The 10,456-nt window shown below is 38.7% G+C and overlaps 1 protein-coding gene across 2 annotated transcripts; it reads left to right on the top strand.

Annotated features, from left to right (window-relative positions):
• The first annotated feature begins 1,615 nt into the window (after positions 1–1,615).
• Positions 1,616–10,332, top strand: LOC130432537 (zinc finger protein ZFAT-like). 2 transcript variants are annotated; one of them, XM_056761944.1, is made up of 16 exons: positions 1,616–2,079; positions 2,992–3,153; positions 3,234–3,497; positions 3,581–3,757; positions 4,011–4,164; positions 4,334–5,658; positions 6,059–6,291; positions 6,382–6,466; positions 6,916–7,065; positions 7,198–7,371; positions 7,803–7,891; positions 7,996–8,134; positions 8,259–8,383; positions 9,016–9,136; positions 9,365–9,513; positions 9,725–10,332. In XM_056761944.1, exons 1-16 carry the CDS (start codon positions 2,061–2,063, stop codon positions 9,959–9,961), a joined length of 3,603 nt encoding a protein of 1,200 aa, XP_056617922.1. In that variant the 5' UTR covers positions 1,616–2,060; the 3' UTR covers positions 9,962–10,332. The 2 variants fall into 2 exon arrangements, with proteins under 2 accessions (XP_056617922.1, XP_056617921.1); XM_056761943.1 differs by lacking the exon at positions 1,616–2,079 and adding an exon at positions 2,160–2,357.
• Positions 10,333–10,456: the final 124 nt, after the last annotated feature.

The raw sequence follows: 10,456 nt of genomic DNA, 5'->3' as shown, positions 1-10,456 counted from the left end.
TACTACACAACGTTTCGACCTTTTTTATCTCAATGCGAATAGATTCCTTTTCCCCCTCCATCATCAGCAACTTTCATGAACGCACACGGCCGCACGTAGAAGGCGGGATCCTGTTACCATGACAATTACGTCAATATTAGTGTCGGGTAACTAAAGGTCAAACTAAAGACAAGCCAGAGACGGAAGGAAACAGGCTCGGAATGGCGGAGACTAAAGGTTTTTTGCAGCAAAAGCCGGAGGAAATCATAGTTATAAACTGTGACTTAATCGCGTTATCGCGTCAATGGCGTTGGTTTGTCTAAACTGAACAGGATACTCGTGTGCTAAGAGGTACTGCTCGTGCGCGGAAAGGACATTCCATGCTAGTTTTGTCTGTAAATTTGAGCAAAGCTGTGGAGCATAGCTACCGTTAGTTAGCCGTGGTTTGTTTTAGTGCTTGGAAGCATGATGACCTTTGCTGACTATGAATGCTGTATTAGGTACAAACGAAACGACCGAGCTGATTTTGTGAGGGTTAAATGCAGTTTAGCTGTGCGGCACAGCTATGGCTTAATAACTGCTTGCTTCCTCTTCACTCAACTTGGTAGCTGGTAGCAACTACCTCAAGTTCTTCTATTTATTACAACTCTTTAAATGTTTATTCGGACAGGACATTGCTTGTGAAAGCAAAGAAAATAAGGCTAGGTGACGTCGGTCTAAAAATTCTTGTATTTTAATTTTGTTGGCTTAAACTCAGGTCGCACATGTTATTTATGGTGATGCTTATGTGTGTTGACACTGCACCTCGAGTTGTTGTTTTTTAATCAATTATATTTAAGATGTCGATGTAAAATGTATGTGATTTGATTGCATTAAATGTCTGTGATCGGACCATGACAGTGTAAAAAAACTGCACGGTCTTCATCCTCATCGCGCTCCCTTTGTCATTGACGTGAAGGAGAGGACCTTTAACTTTCAACTCGGCTTTTGCTGTATTTCAGTTCTCATGTGGACTGTAGGGGGCAGCAACCTCGCCACATAAATTTGTCAAATAGATTTTAATATTTATTATATTTATTGATTTGCCATGAAAGTATTTTTGTTGTATTTAAATGTCTTTAACTGGTTGTTCATGATTGTAAACATCCCCGACTGGAAGCTGGGCTGTACGTAAGGCTTTCAGTTGGATGTTTGCTGTCATCGTCCAGTTTTAGCCTCTTTCTTCTGGGATCCAGTTGCATCACTATTCACTACCTGCCATTTAACAATACAGCATCCTAAATGTATGGGAAATTAGTTGTGCTTTAATAACATTGATTACGTTCTAACGGGAGCTGACGGGTATATAATCTGGATGTTTTGATATCTCTTATGTTTTCCTGTAGTAAATTTGGTAATATTCCAGTTTAGTCGCTGTAAACATCCTACACTCAGCTGTAATCTGCAAACAAGGCTGGGGGAGGGTGTTTGCTGTGATTGACTGGAACATCTCTGAAGAAGCAACGAGTTATTTGATGAATGTAAAAAAAAGAATGATTAACTGGGATGAAGACCAATAAAAATGTTTTAACCTGTTTTATCTCTTTAATTCAATTCAATATAATAAACAAACTGATTACTGTTTTAATTCAATCTGAGTAGTGCTTATTCAATATAATATTTGAGTAGTCTTCTTTTATTATAGCATATTTTTAATTACATTGATGCACAATGTCAGGTTGCCTTTACAGTGTTGATTTATAACTTGTCTTCATTTTAATTCGGGTGTATCTATTATGTTGATTGCGTGTAAATGTTGGAATGTTATATTATTGATTAAAAGAACAACATCGGCTAACTTTTAGGATCAAAGGGAGATTTTGGTCCAGAGGACCGCCATGCAGCAGATGGCGCACGCGTGTGCGCAGATACATTTTTGCTTGAGGACGAAGATCCATTCGCCATTTTTGTTAACGCAGATTCGACAGAAACATCGCAGAACTAATTTAAGTATAATGAATTCGTATAAATTGAGATCTAGATATAAAAACAGAACAGAATCGTTATCAGTGAGATCTTACTGATTATTCATTTAAATAAGAATGGACCCAGTGCATGAAGGTAAGTGTAAAGATTATTATTTGGTTTGCACATCTCCAAAGAAACGGCTAGTTCTGATGATTCGATAGGGAATCGAATAAGTTAGGTAAAACTATCAAAGCACAGCAGTAAATGCAAGTTTAGCTTAAAAATTGTGTTAATTACAATTGCAAATTCATACACATCGTTTAAAATGGCACAGGACCTGCACCTAATCTTTGAGTCTAACGTTAACCTTCAGCAAGCGTGTTTATTGATTATTCCAGAACCTGAGAGAAGAACGCGAAACTGTTCTCGAGGTTATAAATTACGTTACAATACATGGCACAGAACCATTGGTGTCCTAAATACGTATTTACTGTTTTAAATGCATGATAAAACGATATTTTTTCAATAAGGGAAATTATGTACAGTATTGTAAATTGTTAAAACAAACGCCTTTTTATCGAACACAGATTTGCATAATAATAAACTACAAATATGAATTAAATTATATAAGAAAAATGTGAATCAACATTCATATCAATATCAATGTTATGTCAATACCAATAAACAAATGCTTATGTTTTAAATATAAGCATATATATATATATATATATATATATATATATATATATATATATATATACACACACAGTATATATCGGTTTTTATAACTAGCAAGATTTAAAACTTGGTTGAAACATATTATAAAACATTGAAGTGAAAGTGACCTATTTGTCAGTAATGGTGACCCATAACCGAAATGTGACCTCTGCATGTAACCCATCCTGTGAGTTCTGAATAAATGCAATAGATATCTAAATCTTATTTGAAGCTTTTTTCAATATCCTAAGATAATATAAATATATGACAAGACTGTAAATCATATGTATTAATGTGTAATCATACACTGAGTAATTGAAAAATCAACCCACTGTTTTTTATTTACAGAAAGTGCTTCGGTCTTCATGTGCAAAATATGCAACCTGTTTTCTCCCAGTAAATCACTGCTGCTTTCTCATGTTACTGAGACTCACACTAGTGAAGGAGGTGACCCTGATCATTTTATTTTAGCACTGAAGCCTTTAACAACACAGCAACCACAGAGCTCAGGTAAGCAGCTTTGAACCCCAAACAAATTGTTGACCTACATTGGGCCAAACCTTAACATGGTGTTTTTTTAAACCTTAAAGATGTTATCATAAAAAGAAAACGCGGAAGACCAAAAGGATCCACAAAGAAAGTCCGATCAGAAGAGGTTACCTTACAGAAATCTTCTGATCAGCAGGAGTCCACTAATGTTCAGTCAGTGACTGTAGTTGAGGAACCGAGTGAGGACTGTGGCACTGATCTGGAGTGCAAGAAATGTAATCGCAAGTTCAGCAACAAGCGGCAAATTTCCAAACACATTTGCTTTGTAGGACTCAAAGAGGCTGCTGATGAGGAAGAGAACAATGGTACCATTTTCTTCATATAATGTTATTGAACAGATTTTACAGATTTCTATACTAATTACTAACCCCTTAACCCAATTGACTAGGAGATAATTCTGATGGAAATAAACTGGACGACGGAGAGGAAGACAGAGAGCGGACTCCAAAGAAAGCTCGAGCAATGCGGACGGATAAGATGGTCAATGCAAAGGTCCCCGAGTCAACAAATGGGAGCAAAAACCCCATTGTTAGTGTTGTCCTTACCAGTCATGAGGCCATTCCAGGTGAGATATTTGTGAGTTCAGGTGCACTAATGACTGGGTGAAACATTTACACTAAGTCTTTCCTGTGAGCTTTCCTGTGGTTCGGTGGTTAGAGCATGGCACTAGCAATGCCAATGTCATAGGTTCGATCCCAGGGGACTGCACAGAAACAACAAATGTATAATACAATGTAGTGTAAGTCGTTTTGGATACAAGCGTCTGCCAAATGCATAAATGTAAAAAAAAGTAAAGTCTAGGGGTTGCTTTAATGCAGGTGCTTCTAAGATCGTTCCTATTGAAGCAGCCCCAGCTGAGCCATCCACCCAGACTGACACACCTGCGGGTTCCCAGGAGGAGGCATTGAAGAGGGGTTACCAGGAATATGCCATTCAGCAAGCTGCTTTTGAAGTGCCTCTCAAATCCAACAGGTTCTAAATGTTTTACTTTAGGTTCTACTCATATTACTATTTTTTTTTGTATTTTAAGTACTATCAAATATTGCATAACTTTTGTACGCACATCTTATATTTGCACTTTTAGTGATCTTTTGGAGTTAGTCCCTATGTTGATGCTGACAAATGATTTCTCTTGGCACAGGCTAGGACAAACCCATCTTAAAATCTTCACCTGTGAATACTGCAATAAAGTCTTCAAATTCAAACATTCGCTGCAGGCCCACCTAAGAACCCACACCAATGAGAAACCCTTCAAATGCATGCAGTGTGACTACGCCAGCGCTATTAAAGCTAATCTTAGTGTGCATATGCGAAAGCACACTGGGGAGAAATTCAGCTGTGAGCTGTGCTCATTTCAATGCCTCAGTAAAGGACACCTCAAAGTGCACGTGGAGCGAGTGCACAAGAAAATAAAGCAGTACTGCCGTTTCTGCAAGAAGAAATACTCTGATGTCAAGAACCTCCTCAAACACATCTGTGAGAGTCACGACATGACTGATGAGAAAGTAAAAGAGTCTTATGATGAGTACTGCCTCCAGACTAGGGCGGGCAAGAGACAGCTTCTTTACAACTGTCAGATCTGCGACCGCAAGTTCAAGAACGAGCTTGAGCGCGATCGTCACATGATGGTCCACGGCAACAAGAGACCCTTTGGCTGTGAGCTGTGCGATCACGGATCGACCAAGTTTCAGGCCCTGCAGGCCCACATCCGAAAGCACCCCTTCATTTACGTGTGTGCCATTTGCCAGCAGAAATTTGTTAGCTCGGTTCGACTGAGATCGCATCTCAGCGAGATCCATCCGGAAACGGATGAGCCGTCTGCTTTTGCCGACTCCATAAAGTCCAGCTTTTGCCTGCTTAAACCAGGTGACGATATTCAAAAGGACATGCTAAACCAGGATGAGCTGGAAATCACAGAAGAGCTGTCTCAACTTAATGCCCAGGAGTTGTTAAGCACAGAAGTGAATTGCATGGAGGAATCTCAGTCACAAACCTCTGATAGTTTACTCATACAGAATTCAAATGAAGGTTGTCCACATACAGACAGCATTAACGTTTGCCCGACCAATGAGACGGACACTTCTCCAGTAACACAAACACAGGAGGTGGCTTGTGAGGATGTCCAAGAAGAGTCACTTAAAGAAGATAGCAGTGTAGCAGAAGGCCAAATTCCTGCTAAAGAAAAGTTGCCTTCAGAAAGTAGTTTTGAGACTGAAAAAGCACAAACGCTCTCTGAGGAGCTCATATCAAAAGATGCAGAGCCTCTTTCACCTCATCAAATTACAGAAGAGGCAAAAGTTCCACAAACTACAGCCGTTCTTAGTGGTGAGGAGGACTCCGGTCCGGAGCAGGAGGAAAAATCTGCTTTCAAACAGATTGTAGAGCAAATGCAAAAAAGACAGCTTAACACGGAAGTGTTTGAACGGATTCGGAAAGTTTATGGTGACCTCGAATGTGAATACTGCGGTAATACAGTTTCTGTTTAAAGGAATAGTTCACCCAGAATTGAAAATGTTGTCATCGTTGATCTAACCTCTAGTTGTTCCAAAAATATTTAGAAGAATGTTAGTAACTGACAGTTTTGAGGAACCACTGACTACCATAGTAGGACAAATTTAAATAGTACTCAAAGAACTATTTGCTTTTCTAAATTCCTCAAAATATCTTCTTTTGTGTTCAACAGAACCAAAAAATTACGATCTTCCAAATATTTTTCTTTGTGTTCAACCAAACAAAGACGTTTTAACATTTAACTAGAGGGTGTGTAATTTGTGACAGAATTTTCATTTTTGGGTGAACCATCCCTTAAAAATATCCTTTCTGTTTCCATTCTGTTCATAAATTCTCTATAATCTTCTCTCAACAGGTAAGCTTTTCTGGTATCAGGTGCATTACAACATGCATGTGCGAACTCACACCAGGGAACACCTTCATTACTGTTCCCAGTGCAGTTATTCTTCCATCACTAAAAACTGCCTGAAGCGACATGTTATACAGAGACATTCTGACATTCTGCTTAACTGTCCCTCTGAAGGATGCCAATACTGTACGCCTGACAAGTACAAGCTTCAGGCTCATCTCAAAACTCATTCGGACATTGTGAGTTCTAGGAGTGTGTATCTATATTTTTGAAACAGTGGTAGAATGAAAAATGAGCCTTCTGTATTAAATCATATTTCGTATTTTTAGGTCAAGAAAAGTTTTACATGCCCTGTTTGTCAGGAGTCAGTTTCAGAGGCTAAAGTGAGAACTCATATCAAAAATAACCATCCAGGTGAGAAAAACAATGAACTACTCTTGTGATGTCCCACAGTTACATTTTACATTTATTAGCAGAAATGTTTTATCAAAGCGAGAGAGCATTAACATTTTGCTCAAAGGGACAGTTCATCCCAAAATGAAAATTCTGTCATCATTTACTTAACCTCTTGTAATTTCAAACCCATAGTACTTTCTTCCTTCTGCAGAACACAATAGAAGATATTTTGAAGAATGTTGGTAACAGAAAAGCATTGGTCCCCCTTGACTTGCATTGTTTTTGTGTCCATACCAAAAAAAGGAAATGGGGACCAACGTTTTTTGTTTACCAGCATTCTTAAATATTTTTAAATGTAAATGATGACAGAATTAAAATTTTGGGGTGAACTATCCCTTTAAGGACCCAACAATACTCAAACATGCAAACCGCTGAATTTAATTAATGGATGTGTTCTTGCTCTATAGACGTGTCGATGAACTACATGTCGGAGACGCTGGGGATACGTGTGCATGTGAAGGGAGTGATTGGGAAAAGAGCTTCCAAGTGTCCATACTGTGACTGTTTCTTCACAAGGAATGGGTCAGATCTTCAGCAGCACATATGGGCCCATGAAGGTGCCCTCCTAGTATTCATTCTTGTATTTTAATAATTCAGCTCCTTAATAATACTGTTTGTTTTCCTTTATCTCAACTGGAAAGAAGAATGTCAGTGAATGATAAATAATGGTGCTCTGTTCACATCTACAGGATTGAAACCATACAAGTGTTCGCTGTGTGATTATGCCTCAAGAAGTAAAAGCAACCTCAAGGCTCACATGAACAGACACAGTACTGAGAAAACACATCTTTGCGATCTCTGTGGAAAAAAGTTCAAGTCTAAATGCACGCTGAAAAGCCATAAACTTATGCACACAGCAGATGGTGAGTCTCTAACTCGGTTGGGTTTTTGGGCCGCTGCTGTCCCTATTTAAAGTGAAATAAACATGAAATGACACTTCCAACCAATTTTACTTCCGTAAATCTAATGTAGTGCCAAGTGAATCAGGATGTTCAATGAAAAATTTGTTTGTACTTTTTGTTTTGTACTTTTGAGGGTTTGTACTTGAGTTAACGCATTGGGAAATGACTAAGCTGCGAAATTGGGTGTTTCATACTCGAATGTAGCCAGATGGCTGGTGGGGAGAAATTGGGGGAAAGAGTGTGCCTGACAATGTAAGAGTGCAGAAAGTCCAGAAAGTTATTACGTTTAGTTTGCTTGTTGCTCCGAAACCGATTCGTTCATTTTTCACATTGACCGGCTTTGGTTGTATCTTTAATAAAAGTCGTCTTATCACAAATCCTTAATGTTGTAGGAAAACAGTTCAGATGCACTGAGTGCGACTTCACAGCTGCCCAGCGGCCACATCTCCTCCGTCACATGGAGCAACATGCCTCATTCAAAGTAACACTTATTTTTCAGAATACATCTTTCTAGTAATCCTCATCACCACATCTGTCATGTGTCCCGCGGCTAACACCAAGACCAAAATGTTCTTACTGTTACAGCCTTTCCGTTGTGCGCACTGCCACTATTCATGCAACATTTCGGGCTCCTTAAAAAGACATTACAACAAGAAGCATCCCAACGTGCAATATACCAATGCTGGAACAGGGACGGCCACTGAAGAAACTGTGATTGAACAAGGCAAGTCTTTCATTTTCCTTCAGTCACACATATTCATTAAAAACAACATCACCTGACACATAAATAAATATATTTGAAAACTGACAAAAAAAAAAAAAAATTGAAAACAAGTGTGTGATTTCAGGTGGAGTGAAATGTCCAGTGTGCAATTACGTTTATGGCACTAAATGGGAAATGAACAGACATCTGAAAAGCAAACACGGTCTCAAAATGGTGGAATGTGACAGTCTGGGTCTAAATCAGTGGGAGGTAAGATTCTCCATTGTGATATGATACATTTACTTGTAAGAAAGCAATTTCTCCGGTTAATAAAAGAGATGATTAACTAAACTACATATTCTGTCATAATTTTCTCACTTTCATGTCATTATGACTTTTCAATAATATAAGGGGGAAACCTTTACTTTTTCGGTTCCCCCTTTGGTGTAATGAGCTACCAGCCTCCATCCAAACTTCAGCATCCTTCACAAGTTTAAAAAAACAGCGTAAAACTAACCTGTTCTGCATTTATTTGACTAACCAAAACTCTGTATGTCTGTCGAAAAAAAAAAATGTGTTCTTTCCTTTGCTTACTCCAGCTCTAATCCTCCTAGTAGCACGGCTTTGTAAACTAACTGTACTGTTTAGTGTTTTGACAAAATGTTTATATACTTTCCTACTTGTTAGTCGCTTTGGATAAAAGCATCTGCCAAATGAATAAATGTAAATGTAAATCAAATATTAAATGTTGTTGGTCATTTTCATCTTTGGGTGAACTATTCATTTAATTGCTTTGACTCATTGATAAATCTGACAATGAGATTGTCTTGGTCCATAATGTTTATTGTTGGATTGTATTACTTCCAGACTTGCTTATGGCTTTATTGCTTGTGTTTATTTAGGTAGTGGAGTCAGTAGAGGAACCGGCCATGCAGTATCTTCATATAGCTGAGACTGAAGATCCACAGGGAACAGAGACTGCTGTATCAGCGCTGCAGGACCTGCGATTCAACACACAGAATGGTCAGAACATGCAACTACAGAAACAGCTTAACATCCTGTCTACACCAGACTCGAGCAATGCGACATGACACGTCTTTTAGACAAAATCTAAAATGATAATGGATTCTAATGGGTTCTATTGTCTTTTGTCATGTCAAATTGTGACACGTTGCGTCCGGTGTAGATAGGGTCAGCTAACCATTTCTGTAATATTCATATGTGAGCTGAACTCTTGTCCTATGTTTTCAGGTGTTGTGTCTGCATCAGCGGGAGACAGACTAGACCAAACATCAGTCAACATCCTCCAGCAGATAATTGAACTGGGCTCAGAGAACCATGATGCCACTGTGGCATCAGTGGTTACTATGGCTCCTGGTACGGTTACTGTCGTAGAGCAGGTAAGTGTCATAAAAATTCAACTTTCTAGACACCTGCATTCATGAAAGGGTTTAACTAACATTATGTCTTTTACGGAAATCGCAGTTGTTTTTTGTTGTCCATTTAATTTCAGTAATAGCTTACATGAATTGTTTCAATAATACTCATTATGGGCTGGAAAGTGTTTCACCTCTACCAGATTTTTGTAATATTTTTGTTTTGCCATTCGAGGTGTCGGAGGAGGAGCAGCAGCAGCAGACCGACCATGCCATGATGATCCAGGATGCACTGCAGCAGGCAACGGTGGGCCTTGGAGAGGAGCACCATCTAGTGGTGTCTTCGGATGACATGGAAGGCATCAAAACGGTCACTGTATACACACAGGGTGAAGATGCGTCTCAGTTTATAGTCTACGTTCAGGAAGCGGTTCAGGAGACTGTGCAATCTGAGGAGTCCACCTCAGTTTAGTGAGTGTGCTGGTAAAACGCATAGAAGTGTCCAAACTAAAACACTCTAGTATACTTGTATCGTTTTTGCTATTATGGTCATACTTGTGGATTATAAGACCCATTAAGAACAGGGACCTTGTTATTGTTGTAGCCTTGTTATTTGCGGATCGTTGGGACCTCATTTAGTGTACTAGCCATTCCAAGGCAGTTCTTGAATTGTTTTCTCCACATTCACGACATCTATCTGAAGTAGTAGTCCGTTACATATGAAGCAGGTGTTTTTTTGTTTTTTGGTATATGATTGTAAGAATGTATACTTCCAATGGAGTTACTGTGTGACTCTGTTCATCAACCTTTTGTAGATTTTATATACAAAGCTCCCATACAGTGTATGGCTATATATAATAAAAAAACATGTATTTAAAGAATGTTGTCGATTGTTTTTGAGACACCTTTGTTTTCATCAAATCTCATTTTAAAGAATTTCTGAGATTTACCCAAGTGATCAAATGAC

The sequence above is a fragment of the Triplophysa dalaica genome, chromosome 12, assembly GCF_015846415.1.
Source record: "Triplophysa dalaica isolate WHDGS20190420 chromosome 12, ASM1584641v1, whole genome shotgun sequence".
Taxonomy (NCBI): domain Eukaryota; kingdom Metazoa; phylum Chordata; class Actinopteri; order Cypriniformes; family Nemacheilidae; genus Triplophysa; species Triplophysa dalaica.
Note: the sequence above shows the minus strand (reverse complement) of the source record. Positions and strands in the feature narration are given on the sequence as shown.

What these genes read in the sequence shown, in the direction of transcription:
- LOC130432537 (XM_056761943.1), top strand. Translation starts at nt 2,252, where the DNA reads ATGGCACAGGACCTGCACCTAATCTTTGAGTCTAACGTTAACCTTCAG. An exon ending in AACGCGAAACTGTTCTCGAG is followed by an intron (nt 2,358 to 2,991) that starts GTTATAAATTAC and finishes TTTTATTTACAG; the next exon opens with AAAGTGCTTCGGTCTTCATG. An exon ending in ACAGCAACCACAGAGCTCAG is followed by an intron (nt 3,154 to 3,233) that starts GTAAGCAGCTTT and finishes TAAACCTTAAAG; the next exon opens with ATGTTATCATAAAAAGAAAA.